The sequence below is a fragment of the Macaca thibetana genome, chromosome 16 (genome assembly GCF_024542745.1).
Source record: "Macaca thibetana thibetana isolate TM-01 chromosome 16, ASM2454274v1, whole genome shotgun sequence".
NCBI classification, from domain to species: Eukaryota; Metazoa; Chordata; class Mammalia; order Primates; family Cercopithecidae; genus Macaca; species Macaca thibetana.
In genome coordinates this window covers 14358349-14374474 of record NC_065593.1, presented here as the reverse complement: position 1 = coordinate 14374474, position 16126 = coordinate 14358349, and the positions used below count along the sequence as shown (strand labels likewise).

Here is a 16126-nt window from a genome sequence, read left to right as displayed (position 1 = left end):
TTTTGGTTCATCTTAGGCACGGGTGTGGTAGCAACATTAGAAATGGGAGGGGTTTACGAAGTGAACTTGAGGTCAGGTGCCTGAATTCAACAACCTACCCATTCCCCTTTTCCAGATAATGCTCGGAATATTTTTCAATGTCCATTCCGCTGTGTTGATTGAGGACGTTCCCTTCACGGAGAAAGATTTTGAGTAAGTATTCGGGTGGGGGAGGCGGGCTGGGATCAGGTGGGAGGTGGCGAGGTCAGATTACGTCTGGGAGGTCGGGTGCTTGGGGCCCCTAGGTTAGGGAACAGGGAGAGGAGAGCTGCTTTCTTGAGAATGTGGTTAGGAGCTAGGGAGTCAGACCTCAGCGGCCATTCCAAACCCACCACTTTAGGTGTGGCCTCTTTACGTATTTTACTTTTCTGTGCCTCTCAGTCCACCTCTGCAAAATGGCTGCTATGACAGGTCTCACCCCATAGGATTGTCAAGAAGATTGAATAAAGTAATACACGTAACAGCGCCTAGACAGGTGCTGGGCACATACTGCTCAGCAAACGTTGGCTGCTATTAACGTTTGACACCTTTGCTTCATTCCCACCCCCAGGAATGGCCCCCAGAACATATACAACCTTTACGAGCAAGTCAGCTACAACTGTTTCATCGCCGCGGGCCTTTACCTCCTCCTCGGAGGCTTCTCTTTCTGCCAAGTTCGGCTCAATAAGCGCAAGGAATACATGGTGCGCTAGGGCCCGGGCGCCCTTCCCCGCTCCAGCCCCTCCTCTATTTAAAGACTCCCTGCACCGCGTCACCCGGGTCGCGTCCCACCCTTGCCGGCACCCTCTGCGGGACTGGGTTTCCCGGGCGAGAGACTGAATCTCTTCTTCTCCCATCTCTGGCATCCGGCCCCCGTGGAGAGGGCTGAGGCTGGGGGGCTGTTCCGTCTCTCCACCCTTCGCTGTGTCCCGTATCTCAATAAAGAGAATCTGCTCTCTTATGCCCTGTGTCTGTGCTTCAGTGGGGGCGAGCACGGGGCTGAGGCTGGAGGTCGGCCTCTGCCTGGGGAGTCCCGACCCCTGAGCGGAAGTGGAGTGAAGTGGTGCGGAAGTGAGGCGAAGGCTTCCCCCTTGGCCTGGGCGCGCCAAGCTGTCGAAGCGACTGCATCTGATGGGGCGGGGAGCCACAGGGTTGAGCCTATCCGCTGCGGGAAGGGCGGGACTTCCTGCGCGGGGGCCTGAGCCGCTCCGTCTCCCTGCTCTCCGTGGTCCCGGCTCGCGTGTAGCGGCGGCGGCGGCGTCTCCGTGAGGAGGCGCGCGGGGCCATGACGTCAGCGTCCACAAAGGTTCGACCTCCCCCGCGGACAGCGCTCCCTGGCGGCCACGGGAGGGCGGGCCCCCCACTTGGCTCGCGGCTCTTCCGCCCCGGGCGGGGGGCGGGCGGGAGCCGAGCCTGGGGTGGGGCTAGGGGCTCCAGGCGGGACGGGGAGGGCGGGCGCCGGCCCCCCGTGACGCTGCCCCGCCCCCAGGTCGGAGAGATCTTCTCGGCGGCCGGCGCCGCCTTCACGAAGCTCGGGGAGCTGACGATGCAGCTGCATCCTGTGGCCGACTCTTCCCCTGCGGGGTACGTGAGCCCGGACTGGGACGTGGACGCTGAGAGCGGGCGCTTGGACTCGGTCACAGACACGGACCCTCTCTAGCACAGGGACAGACGTTAGTTTCCCTTTGTGCCTGGCACAGCACAGAGTAGGTGTTAATAAATGATCGTTGGATGAGGGAATGAATGACAGATAAAAATACAGACAGGCCTATGGCCCAGACTCCTATTTCACAGTTCTCCCTGCTGCGAACGGGTCGACCACAAACCACCGCCACTCCCAACCACCCCAGTTCATGGAATTCCCCCAGACGGCTGCAGGCTGTTGGTGGGTCTGTTTGAAAAGCCCTTCTTGGCGAGTTGGTTTCAGTGTGCTGTGTACAGCAGCCGGTTAACGTTCATGGTGGAAAGGGGTGTCTAAGGTGGAGGTGGTTGTGATTTCTTGTGATTGGGGTCCTCCAGGTTCCCGCAGGGCCCTCAAGAGCTTCCCGCCCGTCCCCCGCCCCTATGGAGGACCTCTTTATGCATCCGTGGAAGGGGTCCCAGAAGTCGGAAGGAGGCGGCTGGTTGACTGTGGGATGCATAGCCTGTGGGCTGGCTCCACACCCCCCCTCCCATTTTTGCTATCCCCCCTCTCCCCTTCTGACAGTGCGAAGTGGACGGAGACGGAAATAGAGATGCTGAGGGCTGCTGTGAAGCGATTTGGGGACGATCTTAATCACATCAGCTGTGTCATCAAGGAACGGACAGTGTGAGGGAGGGTGGCTGCCAGAAAAGGGCGGGTGGGCAGCCTTCTTCCTCCTTACCCAAGGTTCCATCGTCCTCAGAACTCCTTTCCAGCTCAGCTGCTTCCCTACTTTGTCACTAGTTTTTTAGAATGCCCTTGAGAACTGAAAGAACAGAATTGTCACAGTTGGTCAGAAGTTCCTAAAATGCTGTGGTAGTCCTTCCAAGAATGTGAATTTAGGTTGCCTGAGATGCTCAGTTATTGTATTTGATGATGGAAGTCCCCTGGTTATTTATATAAATTTTGGGGGACTCCACTGCAGTGTTTCCAGGGATATGGTGATCCTGAACTAGTTCATCAGTAAATCCCAATCCACCTGTAAATCACCAAGCCTTACCCGATGTCTCTCCCGGAAGAGAATGAGGAGATGGGCCTTCCCCACTACTCATCTCAGGGACTCCACTCTCCACATTCCACCCACCCTGAGTGAGTGTAAAACTTTGGGAAAGTGAGAACCCTCCCAATGGGTTGGGGCCCCGACCTGGATTCTTTTCAAGGGACTCCCAGAACCCCTTCACCTCCCCTCCCTTCTTCTGTTAGTCTCTCTGATGACTCCTTTCCTAACCTCTTCTCTCTTTTCTTCAGGGCTCAGATAAAGGCCACTGTGAAACGCAAGGTATATGAAGATTCTGGCATCCCCCTTCCAGCTGAGTCACCCAAGAAAGGGCCCAAGAAGGTGGCATCTGGTGTCTTATCACCTCCTCCAGCTGCCCCTCCTCCCAGCAGCTCCAGTGTCCCCGAGGCCGGGGGTCCCCCCATAAAGAAACAGAAGGCTGGTGAGGGCTGTGGACTTGCTACCTAGGGGTTAAAAGTCCATCTGAGGTTCAGTGAGAGAATTGGGCCTGGGTCAAAGAAGGGTCAATCTCTCTTCCTGTCCCTGTGGAGGTTCCCAGAGAGGGGCAGAGGGGAGGGGAGGCACGAAGCTTTGGGAAGCTCGGGGCTGGGGGAGAGGCCGTCAGGGGAACCTAGAACCTAGCTTATGCCCCCTTCCCAGATGTGACACTCAGTGCTCTGAACGACTCCGACGCCAACAGTGACCTGGTGGATATTGAAGGGCTAGGAGAAACTCCTCCAGCTAAGAAACTCAACTTCGACCAGGGTAGGAGTCCTCCTCCTCCCACACAGCTGACAGGGTGGGGGAGAAAGGGCTCACCTGGATGGCAGGGCACGGTCTCCGCAGGGGCCCCTCCCTCGTACAGGGGTTTCGGAAGAGAAGGTGCTCTCATACACAGCGCAGGGCATTGGGTCAGTACGTAGCAGGGTGTTTCAGGGAGCTGGGAGTGGCCTCGGAAGCACACTGGGGGCTCGCTCCATCTCGGCCCATTTTACTTCCTGTTCCAGACAGCCTGACCCTGGATTCTGGCCTTCTCATGACCTCTGCTGATCCTCCTCTCCTCTCCTGCTGAGCCTTCCACCTCTGACCTCTCACTGTTCACGCTGGACCTGTGGGTCTCCTGGGACTCCGAGCAAGGCCTGCACGAGAGAGGGCTGAAAGGCTGCTGGGGCTGCCACCTCGCTGTGCCCGCATAAGCATCTGCCCCCAACCCCCTTGACCTTCATCTGATGGACATTTTTATACAGAAAACAATAAAGATTTCCCTCTCAGCTTTGTGCTGTCTGCTTAACATTATTAGCAGGAGAGGGCTGTTCCCTCTTCTCTCCTCGGCCCGTGGGGGCTCAGCCCCTCCTCGGTAGTTTTCACCACCCTGCCTGGAGCAGCACAGCCAATATTGGCAGACTTGCTTCCCTGTGCCAATATTTCTGTGCTGCTAGAGCCAGGGAAGCTGGGTGTGGGTAACAAAGACCCCACTTGGTTCTCTTGAGGCAGAACATGCTCCCAGGGTCTCTGGCCGTCAGTATTCTTGAAACTCTCCTGGAGATTTTAGAGGGGTGCTTACATACCCCACCCTCTCCTTCCCCACCTGGCAAGAAGTTTGTCACAAGGCCCCAGATGTTTTTTTGTGTCACTTCTCCAGGATGGCCTCCCAGGGCCAAGCCTCGGCGGTGCCTCCCCCACCCTCGCTCTAACACCACAGTGTGGTTTGGACGTGGCCACAGTGCCGTACAAACCACAGTGTGCTGCTGGGGCGGGAGCAGGACCGGGGTGGGCTGAGAGGAAGAGAGCACACAGCAGTGCCGGGAAGACCCCAGCACCGCCTCCAGGAGCGGGGGGATAGAGAAGCCTTAAAAGGCAAACATGGCCCCCAAAAACGTTTGGGAGGAACCAGGGACGGACTGAGCAGGCAACTGGAAGGTGATGGACCACAGGGATGAGCTCATAGTATAGGAAGACTGGACCATCTTCCCTTTGTAGGAACTCAGCTCAGGGGATCCCTAGGGTGGGGTCAGAGGCAAAAGAAATAGGCAATGACTGGGGGGACCAACACACTGCCTCCTGTCTCAGCAAGGGCAGGGACCCAAGGTTTCCTGTGTCCGTCCTTCCTCTCCCGGGGTCAGAACCCAAGAGAAAAGCAAGGAGAGACAGAGGGCCAAGGCCAGCAGGGTTGGGAGTTGGCAGTCCAGAGGTGGTGGGGCCGGAACATGGCTGGGAGAGGGGGGCCGGAAGTCGCCCTGGGCCCTGGGCCTGCCACAAGATGGAGGCCAAAGGCAGGAAATGGAGACCAGGGGGAAGGGGAGCAGCAGAGCCCAGGAAGAGGGCCATCTGGACCTGGGGGGCCAGGTATTCAACCCCCAGTGCTGTTCCCACTCCCCAGGGCCCCCCAGGACCCGAGCTGGCCCCCACAGCCACGTCCATCAGTCCATCCACCAGGCCAGGGCAGGCGGGCCCACCCCAGGGAGCCACGTTTAAGCTGAGACAAACATGGCTCTCCCCACCCCCAACTCCAGGCCTTCCCTCAGCCCTTTCCTCCTGTCCAAGACTTGATTTTTTAAAAATACCCCTCGGAAAGCAAAATCCAAGGACCAAAATCCCTTCTGCAAATCAAAATATGACCCTCTAAAATCCAGAAGTTATCTTCTCATATCCCATCGCATCTTTTACCACCCCCTCTTCCGACACACCCCCCAAAACTCTTAGCAATCTGAAAGATCTAAGGTGGTGTATGTAAGCAGTCTTTTTAGGCCCCCGAAGATGCCAGAGCCCTCCCGGACACCCCTATCTGTCCTCCATCAAATCTTGCCAAGGCCGCCTGCTCCTCCACCACCCTCCATAGCCCCCAAGCTAACAGTTGCCCCCAGCTCCTACCTCGGCAGAGCCTTTGTGGGGGGTGAAAGAGAAATTAAACACTATCCTAACGGCTGGGGATGTTGGGGGGCTCTCTGGTCTCAGCCTTTGGTTTCCGTCTGGGGGGCTGCAGTTTAGGGGTATAAGAGAAAGCCTCTCCAATCATCCCCCCAATTCCAAGACTGACAAAGCCAACCCCACCCCAGCACGCACCTCCAAACCTCCCCCCCAACCGCCACGTCTCTCCTGAAAACAGAGGACACTTCCCTCCCCACTTACCTCAGCTACTCTCCCCTGAGATCCTGGTCCCCTATTTTGAAAAGAGCAAAATTTAGGGTGCATCCCTCACATTTGGGGTGCAGGAGAAAGGAACCGCCCCAGTCGCATCGCTGGCCTCCTTCCTCTCGGCTGGCTCAGGGACTGGGGAGTGCCCTGGGGAGGGGGCACCCCCACAAGAGAGCTCAGGAGGGGTTCCTCCACTCCCAGTCAGAATTGGGGACACCCCCCCAAAACCCGTCCCAGCCCATCCGTCTCCAACTCGGCGGGAGAGGCAGCTGCAATGCCCCAGTCAGATTCACCCAACACTACATTCCTCACCCCATCTAGAGGGGTCCCGGGGTCCCCAAAAAATCCCAAAAAAATCTAGGATGTTGGGAGAACGGTCCTGGACTAGCTCCCCAAATTTGGGGTCCTCAGATACCCCCGTTTTTTCAGGAAAATTCCGTCTTTTGCCTGCCTCCCGCCAGCCCTGCTCTGTCCCGATGCCAATTTTGGAAGTCACTCCCTCCTTCCTCCTCCCCGTCTCTCCAGGCCCCCCCCACCGCTCGGGGGCTAGGGTCCAGGACACCTGGCTTCCAGACCGGGGGGAAGCACTCCTCAAAGGGCTAGGGGCCAGGAGGTCAAGCTCATTGCCCCTGTCTTAAGGAAGCAGGAAAGCCCGTTCCTCCCTTCCCCTCCCCCCTGGCTGGTCTCCGTGGTGGTTTAGGAAAGCCTGGAGGATTGGAATCTGCCATTGCTGTTGCACAGGCAGTTTTTTTTTCTTGGGTTGGGGGGGTGGGCGGTGGGAGGGAGAGAGGGGAGGAGAGCCGAAGAGAGAAGGGACCCAGGCGCGAAGAGCTGGCCTGGCTTACCCTGTAGCCCCGGCTGCCGTGGGGAACCCCTCCCCCCCATCTCACCCACACTCTCAGTCCTCTGTCTGCTTTCTGTTTGGGGCTCATCCTAGAAAATCAGGGTACAAGAATCACCTCCTTGTACCCCACCAGCACCCCTCCTTGCCACACTTCCAACAGCACTGCCCTCGTCAGGGGTGTCCACTTTGTGAAGGGACACCCCGTTTTCCTCCAACTTCCCCCAAACTAAGGGGTACTCCCTTAAGAAATTGGGATTCAGAGCCTGAAACCGCCTTTTCTCCCTCACTTCTCCCTCAAGCCACATAATAATAAAAGGAGATACCACACCCTTTCCAAGTTTCTCCCTTCAAATCCTGGGCTTATTTGGGGGTTCACTAAAGAAACTTCTCGAATCTGGGGTGAGAGGGTACTATAAGCAAAAGACATCCCAAACCAGGGTCCCAATTACGTGAACCCCCAAATCAGTCTCACCTTATGATTATCCCTTAGCTTCACCAAAAGCATCCAGAGTGACAAAACACCCCCAAAATAAGGACACCCCAGAACTTTAGTCTCCTGTCCTCGTGGCCCTCACCTTGTTTCTCCCCCAGGGAAAAAGCTTCTTGGGTATCCATAGATACACTGGAATACCCCACGTCTTTCCACTTTGTGGAACATGAGTTTCCACAAGACTCAAATACAAAAGTTTGCTCCCCCCTCCCCAGACCCCCAATCACAGATAGCCTCGAACTTGCTCCCAGCTTCCTATAATGTTCCACCTCAAACTAATTTTTAAAACTCCAAATTGAACTTCTTATCCCCCAAATCTAATCTGAGCCTTGAAACGTAGATGGCACCCCAAAATAGACTGCACCCCCAAATCGGCATGAGTACTTTGGTTCTGCTGATAGTCCAAAATGACACAGATGAGCACAATCTCCAAATTGTGGGTGTCAGAACCCGCAGAACTAATGTAGCTTCAAAGTCAGCCCCATACCTGAAACTTACCATATAGGCCTCAAAGGCTGAATGCAGCCACCGGTGCTCACAATCAAATCAACACCCCATAATAAACAGGCACCCCACAACTGACCAAATAATACTCCATCCTGATGCCAGAGGGAGCCCTTAGTCTAATTCTCATCTCCAGGCTGGGCAGAGACCTAAATAACCCTCACATGTCAAAGCCACCTCATCGTCACCTCATCGTCCTGAATTTCCCAATTCCCGGTTTCTCAGCTGTTCTTTCATGCATTCAAATAAAGACACACTCCGGTCTGAAGGCGAGGGCCCCCGGCCTGATATCTAGCCTCATGGACCATGGCCGGTCAATCCTGGCCGACTGTACACTCTTCCCAGCCCAAATCCGGGGAGCTTCTGCCTTGCAGCTGGATTCAGCTCTAGCACCCCTTCTCCAAATGAGCTTTGCCTTGCCTCCCCGCAATGTCTCCCGAAACAAAATATGAGGGTGTGATCCATGCCCATCTCTCAGATCAGGGACTTCAAATTAGTGTTGTTAAGCCCCCTCCTGCCCTCTCTCCCTTCTCCTCGTTTTCCCTTCTCTTGTTTACCCCACCCAATTTTAATATTAATGTGCAATTAAAAGTCACCTCCAAAGACATCTGGGTAGCAGTGTCTAGCTTAATTCGAAAAGAAACCCGGAGTTCCCAGGCTCAGGTCCCCCTTCTTGTCGCACCCATTCCCCTGGCTCCTAAAGCCCACGATTTCTCACCTCAGGTAGGAACCCCAGCCTGAGGAGAAAGTCCCCTCGGTCCCCTAACTCTAGCTCCCTCCGCCCAACCCTAGTCCCCTCCTAGGAGACAGAGGTGCGAAATAAACCCGCGCAAACGGGAGGAGGCTAAAGGTTTCAGCCGCCCAGACCGAATGGATCCTGCGCCCGGGTCTGAGCGCACCCCCGGCCGGGTGGAGACGAGGGGCGAGGCGAGGCCAGTGCTCGGCCGCCCCCTCGTGGAAGGAGCCGCACATTGCAGAGCCTTGCCTACTTGCCGCGCTGGACCCCGGCGGCCCGCCAGCCTTCAAGCGTAGCCGACGGGCGGGTGCCCGAGGCCCTCCTGAGCTGGGATTGGGGGAAAGCGAGCGGGCTTTGGGCGGGAGTCCGTCTCTCTGGATCCCTACAAGGACTCAGAAGAGAGTCGGGAGCAAGAGAGGCCGGACGCCTGGGTCTCCCGAGCGTCTCTCGCCCCTCCACCCCCACCTCGGGGCTTTCCCCACCTCCTCGAGGGGAAGCAGCTGGCGGAGCCGTCCGGTCGCAGGACAATGGAAGGAAACCGACTAGAAATCATATCCGCCCTCTCCCTACCCCGCCCGGCCAGAGCCCCCCTTTTTGTAGGCCCGGGTACAGGAGCCTGTCATTCACACCACACCCTCCCCCGTCTGAGACCCCACGGGAGCCCACTGTCGTCTGCCCAAACCTGCTTTCTCGTTGGGATCCCCCTTTTCTCCCTTAACACAGTACAAGAAGGGGAGAGGGGGTGCCGTATGCACTTTGCTCCTGGCAAACCCTCCCAAAAGCCAAAACACCAATTTTCACTGGCCCAGGCCTTCCGACGACTCAGACTCCCGTATTTCCAACCTCGATATCCCTAACCTCCTCCCCAATTCCAATATCCCCGTCCTCGTGTCCACTTGCAGTGACCCAAGACCCCCTACGTTACGACCACCCCTTGTTTCTGAGGTCCCGCCCTCGAGACGGAGACCCCGCCCTGGGCTCGCCATCTGGAGAGCGAGGGAGGAAGGAAGGATACAGACCCAGGCGTTCACCCCACCTCCACCCCCGCCCCCGACATCCCGGCCAGATAAAGGAGCCCAGGCCAAGAGGGGAGAGAGACCCCGCCCCCCTTAAGAAGAGAAGACGGGCCCCTGCAGGACGGGGGTAAGAACAAGAGACTGAGGGAGCCAGACTCCTGGGTCCCCCAAGAGGGTTGGAGCTCGTGTGGAGCTTGCCATCAGCAAGCCTGAGTCCCAGAAACTGGGCTAAGCTAGGGATCTGGGGACTAGATAGGAGTCGCAGAATTCCTTAGTTCGGGGGAGAGAGCCTCGGCTGGGGTTTGGAGGTGTGTGGACGGCAGGCCGTCAGATCTCTAGGCAGGGTCGGACACCTGAGACACAGGCGGGCAGAAGGGAGTGGCGGTGCTGGAGGGGCACTGGGAGTCGAACCCAGGGCGATGGGCGCGGGATTCCCCACGCTCGCCAACGACGCAGCGGTGTGGAACCTTCAGCTGGCTCCAAGCGCTGTGGGATCTGGAAGAGGCAAGGGAGCGAGGGTGTCGTGGAGGGTATAATGAACAAGAAGAATTAGGAGGGAGGCTGCGTGTGCCGGGGCTAGGGGCTGGAGGCCCTGGCTCTAGCTGCACCACGGAAGGAAAAGGCAAACAGAGGAGGGAAGGCGTCTTAGAACTGCCTGGATCCAGAGCACTTTCCACGGCCTCTACAGGCCTGCGTCGCTATGGGTTCCCCCGCCGCCCCGGAGGGAGCGCTGGGCTACGTCCGCGAGTTCACTCGCCACTCCTCCGACGTGCTGGGCAACCTCAACGAGCTGCGCCTGCGCGGGATCCTCACTGACGTCACGCTGCTGGTTGGCGGGCAACCCCTCAGGGCACACAAGGCAGTTCTCATAGCCTGCAGGTTCGAGGGGTGGGGCAGGGGCGGGGCCAAATGGGAAAGGGGTGGGACCACAGGGCCTTTGAAAGGGAATCCGAAGCCAAGTCTTTCGGAAGCAGGAGGCGGAGCGTCCGAGAATTGGGGGCGGGGTGATAGTGAGGAGGCGGGACTTTTCAGGGGGCGGGGCTTCCTAAAGCGGCGCGTGTCTCCCTTGGTTCCCCAGCCCCTAAGGGACCTGTCTGCTCTCTCTCCAGTGGCTTCTTTTACTCAATTTTCCGGGGCCGTGCGGGAGTCGGGGTGGACGTGCTCTCTCTGCCCGGGGGTCCCGAAGCGAGAGGCTTCGCCCCCCTACTGGACTTCATGTACACTTCCCGCCTGCGCCTCTCTCCGGCCACTGCACCTGCAGTCCTTGCGGCCGCCACCTATTTGCAGATGGAGCACGTGGTCCAGGCATGCCACCGCTTCATCCAGGCCAGGTGAGGGACCCCGGCTCAGCGTTCTCTGTGGGTGAGGTGTTAAGGGCAAAGGCAGAGATTAGGCAATGGCACTAACGTTCATCACACTTTCCCCAGCTATGAACCTCTGGGCATCTCCCTGCGGCCCCTGGAAGCAGAACCCCCAACACCCCCAACGGCCCCTCCACCAGGCAGTCCCAGGCGCTCCGAAGGACACCCAGACCCACCTACTGAATCTCGAAGCTGCAGTCAAGGCCCCCCCAGTCCAGCCAGCCCCGACCCCAAGGCCTGCAACTGGAAAAAGTACAAGTACATCGTGCTAAACTCTCAGACCTCCCAAGCAGGGAGCCTAGTCGGGGAGAGGAGTTCCGGTCAACCTTGCCCCCAAGCCAGGCTCCCCAGTGGAGATGAGGCCTCCAGCAGCAGCAGCAGTGAAGAAGGACCCATTCCTGGTCCCCAGAGCAGGTACAGAGTCTAGAACCTCAAGAATTTGTCAGAGCTGGCCTCAGCTAGAAGACAGAATCATTGGGCCTTCGTGGTCAGGAGGAAGGATGAAGGGAAATAGGGGGTGCGTTTCAGAGACACTAGCTCACCTTAAGAAGCTGGCCAGAGACCAGGTTTATTCAGCAGGGTGGCACTTGGGCAGTACGATGGATGTGGCTCATTGGTCAACAATATTGGCTCACCTCCAGAGGGCAGGCCTTTGGCTCCAAATTTCCCAGGAGAGAACCCCCATCCCCCATCCATACAATCTCTTTTAACCCTTTCCCCTGGGCCTTGCCATCTGCCTAGGCTCTCTCCAACTGCTGCCACTGTGCAGTTCAAATGTGGGGCTCCGGCCAGTACCCCCCACCTCCTCACATCCCAGGCTCAAGACACCTCTGGATCACCCTCTGAGCGGGCTCGACCACTACCGGGTAAGAGACCCTCTTTCCTGGCTTTTCTCCCATGACTGCTCCAGGCAAGTTTGTGCCAAAAAAGCCCCCCAGAAAGGCCTATTCCAATGGTTCCTAAACTTTATTACAAATTAGAATCACCTAGGAAGCTTTTAAACTCTCACCGCCCAGGTCACACTCCATAGACTGAAATATCTGGACCTGGGAACGAGTCATCAGTATTTTTCTAAAGCTCTCCAAGTGCTTCCAATGAGCAGCAAAGTTTGAGAATTTCTGGCCTATCCTCTTTCGGAGCTGAATGATCAGCCCAAAGCTTGTCAGGGCCTCTCTGGCAGGCTGTCATTCAGAGTGGTGCCGGTGAGGAGGAGATTTTAGCCAGGCACGGTGGCTCATGCCTGTAATGCCAGCACTTTGGGAGGCCAACGCAGGAGGATCACTTGAACCCAGGAGCTCAAGGCCAGCCTGGGCAACATAGTCAGACCTGGTCTCTACAAAAAATAAAAATAAAAATTAGCCAGGCATGGTGGTGCGCACCTGTAGTCCCAGCTACTCAGGAGGCTAAAGTGGAAGGATCGCTTGAACCTGGGAGGTGGAGACTGCAGTGAGCCGATATCACACCACTGTACTCGAACATAGGCAACACAGAGAGCCTATCTCAAAAAACAAAAAAAACAAAAACAAAAGACAAAAAGGAGGAGAAACTGAAAACTCCTCCCACTAGCAGGGGCCTCCACCTACCACTGCTTTTTTTTTTTTTTTTTTGAGATGGAGTCTCACTCTATCGCCAGGCTGGAGCGCAGTGCCGTGATCTTGGCTCACTGCAACCTCCATGTCCCAGGTTCAAGCGATTCTCCTGCCTCAGCTTCCCGAGCAGCTGGGACTACAGGCGTGCGCCACCACCACGCCCGGCTAATTTTTGTATTTTTAGTAGAGACGGGTTTCACCGTGTTGGCCAGGATGGTCTCCATCTCTTGACCTTGTGATCCGACCGCCATGGACTCCCAAAGTGCTGGGATGACAGGCGTGAGCCTCCGCGCCTGGCCACCACCACTACTATTGAAGAGGAGATTAGCTGAGTACTCAAGTCAGACGGATGTGGAGTCAGATCTGGCTCATCTTACTATCTCCTTACTTGGCCTTGAGCAAGGCGAACCAGCCCCAGAAGTCTTAACAATAAATTGGGAAAAAGAAAGCCCGCTACTGCGTGGTTTGAGGTTTCAGTAGTACCTAGATAGCCCTCATTAGTAACTATGGTTGCCCTTACCCACTCCCCTTCCCAGGAAGTGAATTTTTCAGCTGCCAGAACTGTGAGGCTGTGGCTGGGTGCTCATCGGGGCTGGACCCCTTGGTTCCTGGGGATGAAGACAAGCCCTATAAGTGTCAGCTGTGCCGGTCTTCATTCCGCTACAAGGGCAACCTGGCCAGTCACCGCACAGTGCACACAGGTAGGGGAGGAGAGGGCCCTGGCCGTCCAGCCCACAGCTGTCCTAGGGCAGAGTCCCTGACCCCCCATCTTCCCTGCCTCCAGGGGAAAAGCCTTACCACTGCTCAATCTGCGGAGCCCGTTTTAACCGGCCAGCAAACCTGAAAACGCACAGCCGCATCCATTCAGGAGAGAAGCCCTATAAGTGTGAGACGTGCGGCTCACGCTTTGTACAGGTACGGAGCCAGCCTCCAAGTGGCTTCCAAGGCAAACCCACAAGAGGTGGGGTGGGCCAATAGGGAGGGATCTGTCCCTCTCAGAGACAGGACTTGAAGTCTCCTCCCTCCCAGGTGGCACATCTGCGGGCGCACGTGCTGATCCACACGGGGGAGAAGCCCTATCCTTGCCCTACCTGCGGAACCCGCTTCCGCCACCTGCAGACCCTCAAGAGCCACCTTCGCATCCACACCGGAGAGAAGCCTTACCACGTGGGTACCCAACCTGGCCTGCCCAGTGCCTTAGAATTACCTCTGCTTTGCCGAGGGGTGGGCTCTGAGAGGTGCAGGCCTGGCTGTCCCTGGATCTCTTAGAAATGAGTGGTGGCCGGAAGAGTCCAAGCAAATAAGGGATGGAGGCTGGGAGTAGGGATGGGCGGGTATAGAAGTGATGCCTCTGGGCTGAGCGCTGTTTTCTCAGAGAGGAGCTACAAGCGGGAGAACCTTTGCTAAATAAGGCAGGGTCTATCCCGTCAGCCACCCCTGAGGATTTGGATGTGAGAGTCAAAGAGCTGATCTTCCGCTGGACAGTTCCCTCTTGGGCGAGCTGGACAGGCCCCCCCTCTGCCCCGGCTCAACACCTAAAAGGTGATTGTGGATGAGGCAGGACCTGACCCAGCTGTCCTCCCACAGTGCGACCCCTGTGGCCTGCATTTCCGGCACAAGAGTCAACTGCGGCTGCATCTGCGCCAGAAACACGGAGCTGCTACCAACACCAAAGTGCACTACCACATTCTGGGGGGGCCCTAGCTGAGCGCAGGCCCAGACCCCACTTGCTTCCTGTGGGTGGGAAAGCTGCAGGCCCAGGCCTTGCTTCCCTATCAGGCTTGGGCATAGGGGTGTGCAAGGCCACTTTGGTATCAGAAATTGCCACCATCTTAATTTCTCGCTGGGGAGAGCAGGGGGTGGCAGATCCCGGCTAGATCTGCCTCTGTTTTGCTGGTCAAAACCTCTTCCCCACAAGCCAGATTGTTTCTGAGGAGAGAGCTAGCTAGGGGCTGGGAAAGGGGAGAGATTGGAGTCCTGGTCTCCCCAAGGGAATAGCCCTCCACCTGTGGCCCCCATTGCATTCAGTTTATCTGTAAATATAATTTATTGAGGCCTTTGGGTGGCATCAGGGCCTTCATTCAATTGCATTTCCCACTCCCCTCTTCCACAAGTGTGATTGAAAGTGACCAGAAACACAGAAGGTGAGATCACAGCTCTGCTGGCAGAGATTACTAGCTTGGGCTCTCTCCTTTGGCTTGGGTATTTTATATTAATTCTGTCATAACTTTTATCCTTAGACTTGTTCTTGTTTGCTTGTTAGTTTGTTTAAAATGGAAAAAGGGGTTCTCTGTGTCCTGCCCCTGTAATTCTAGGTCTGGAACCTTTATTTGTTCTAGGGCAGCTCTGGGAACATGCGGGATTGTGGAATTGGGTCAGAAACCCTCTCTGGTATTCTGGATGTTGTAGGTTCTCTAGCAGTCTAGCAATGGATGCAGACTTTCTCTGTTCTTCAAGGGTGATAGGAACCATTATATTGAGCCCAAAATGGAGGTAATAATAAATGCCTCCTGGAAGCTGTGGGTGCAGGGGATTCTGTATCTAGATTCTGTATCACTCCAAGTGGAGGCTGGCAGCTTTTTCTGCAACATGGTCCAGAATCTAAAATGACCCATTAATCTGGTCACTTGGATTTGGCTCTACTGTATTCATCTATAATGGCAGAGACCCACCAGGGCTCAAGTTGAGTCCATCGTCCTCCCACGGGGGCCTGTTCTTAGCACTGAGTTCATCGCTCCATGGGGGAGAGATCAGACATTCCTTATCAGAGATGATGTGACTTTTTCTGACTCTGCCCAGTCTCTGTGAATGTTATGACCTAGGGAAGAATCATGAAACTCTTTGGCTTGATTAGATGGTGAAGAGTGTTAACCCATCCTTTACTAGAGGCATCTGGGTTTGAATGTTACTTGGGGCTCTCTCTATTGAGTTGAGCCCTTCTTTAATAGGTTTTGGATATCTTCTGGCAAGTGTCCAGATGCCAGAACCTTCTTTGCCTCTAGAAGTGATGGTGCTTGGTAACCTTACCTTATAAAAGCTGGGTCTGTGACCTGGTCTTCCCATCACTGCATTCCTGTCTGGAACCAGTGAATGCGTTAGAACCTTCCATAGGAAAAGAAAAGGGGCTGAGTTCTATTCTGGGTTTGCTGTAGTTTGGTTGGGATTATTGCTGGCATTACAGAAAAGATTGGCTAGCTGATAGGCCAAAGGCCTGTTCTAGTTGACCAAGTTTCAAGTAGGATTAAGAGGTTGGTTGAGGGGTGCCGTTTCTGGTGTAGGCCGGGTAGGTAGAAAGTTAGGAATGGGGTTGCCTCTTGGCTGGGTGGAGGCTCTGAAATGTTAGAAGATGTCCTGAAGCCTTGATTTGTAGTTCTGCCCCTTGTTGCCCTGGGGCCTATTTGATTATGGGACAAGGGTAGAAAGTAAGAAGCACTTTTGAATTTATGGGGTAGAACTTCAAGGATAAGTCAGTTTTAGTGGCTGTCACCTGGGGACTAGTGAGAAAGCTACTCTTGTCCTTCTTCCCTCTTTCTCCCCATGACCCCATTGCAGAATTAAAGAAGAAAGAAGGGAAGGTGGAGGAGTCTGTAAGAAGGAACCATGATTTATATTTAGCAGATTGGATGGGCAGGTGGAGAATGCCTGGGGATAGAAATGTTAGATCTTGCAAGATGAGATCCTTGGAATAAAGAAGCTCTCTGTGCTGCCTGCTGTGTCCTGGGTTCTTGCCTTCGGGTCTTGGGGAGCGAGGAACA

At 55.9% G+C, this 16126-nt stretch overlaps 3 protein-coding genes and 1 long non-coding RNA gene across 10 annotated transcripts in view; 3 read left to right on the top strand and 1 right to left on the bottom strand.

The window, feature by feature from the left end:
• Nucleotides 1–978, top strand: part of RNASEK (ribonuclease K) — a 303790-nt gene extending 302812 nt beyond the window's left edge. For all 3 annotated transcript variants that reach the window (XM_050765586.1, XM_050765585.1, XM_050765583.1), the window contains 2 exons: nt 116–192; nt 590–978. In XM_050765586.1, coding sequence (XP_050621543.1) covers nt 116–192; nt 590–731 — 219 coding nt within the window. In that variant the 3' untranslated portion in view covers nt 732–978. The remainder of the gene's footprint in view (nt 1–115; nt 193–589) is intronic.
• The window catches only part of C16H17orf49 (chromosome 16 C17orf49 homolog), a 57102-nt gene extending 53135 nt beyond the window's left edge, over nt 1–3967 (top strand). Inside the window, exons 2-7 of one of the 5 annotated variants that reach the window (XM_050765516.1) lie at nt 1229–1324; nt 1508–1602; nt 2225–2326; nt 2948–3138; nt 3357–3461; nt 3704–3967. In XM_050765516.1, coding sequence (XP_050621473.1) covers nt 1304–1324; nt 1508–1602; nt 2225–2326; nt 2948–3138; nt 3357–3461; nt 3704–3768 — 579 coding nt within the window. In that variant the 5' untranslated portion in view covers nt 1229–1303 and the 3' untranslated portion in view covers nt 3769–3967. Of the gene's footprint in view, nt 1–1080; nt 1325–1507; nt 1603–2224; nt 2327–2947; nt 3139–3356; nt 3462–3703 lie in introns of those variants that run through there. The other 4 variants (XM_050765517.1, XM_050765515.1, XM_050765520.1 and 1 more) reach the window with 4 other exon arrangements.
• On the bottom strand, nt 2269–6136 carry LOC126939834 (uncharacterized). Its single transcript, XR_007720450.1, has 3 exons — nt 5826–6136; nt 3516–3835; nt 2269–2465 (listed from the first exon to the last, which is right to left on the bottom strand). It is a non-coding gene; the product is annotated as an uncharacterized LOC126939834 (long non-coding RNA).
• A 3346-nt stretch (nt 6137–9482) lies between these two features.
• BCL6B (BCL6B transcription repressor) lies at nt 9483–16079 on the top strand. The gene is made up of 9 exons (XM_050765353.1): nt 9483–9548; nt 10110–10300; nt 10531–10752; nt 10849–11196; nt 11524–11648; nt 12908–13072; nt 13156–13286; nt 13401–13538; nt 13959–16079. Exons 2-9 carry the CDS (start codon nt 10122–10124, stop codon nt 14073–14075), a joined length of 1425 nt encoding a protein of 474 aa, XP_050621310.1. The 5' UTR covers nt 9483–9548; nt 10110–10121; the 3' UTR covers nt 14076–16079.
• The last annotated feature ends 47 nt before the right edge of the window (nt 16080–16126 follow it).

Excerpts from the sequence above, each read along its gene's own strand:
- BCL6B (XM_050765353.1), top strand. The coding sequence starts at position 10,122 with ATGGGTTCCCCCGCCGCCCCGGAGGGAGCGCTGGGCTACGTCCGCGAG. Across the intron at positions 10,301-10,530 it reads GCAGTTCTCATAGCCTGCAG|TGGCTTCTTTTACTCAATTT; the intron begins GTTCGAGGGGTG and ends CTCTCTCTCCAG. Across the intron at positions 13,073-13,155 it reads TCACCGCACAGTGCACACAG|GGGAAAAGCCTTACCACTGC; the intron begins GTAGGGGAGGAG and ends CCCTGCCTCCAG.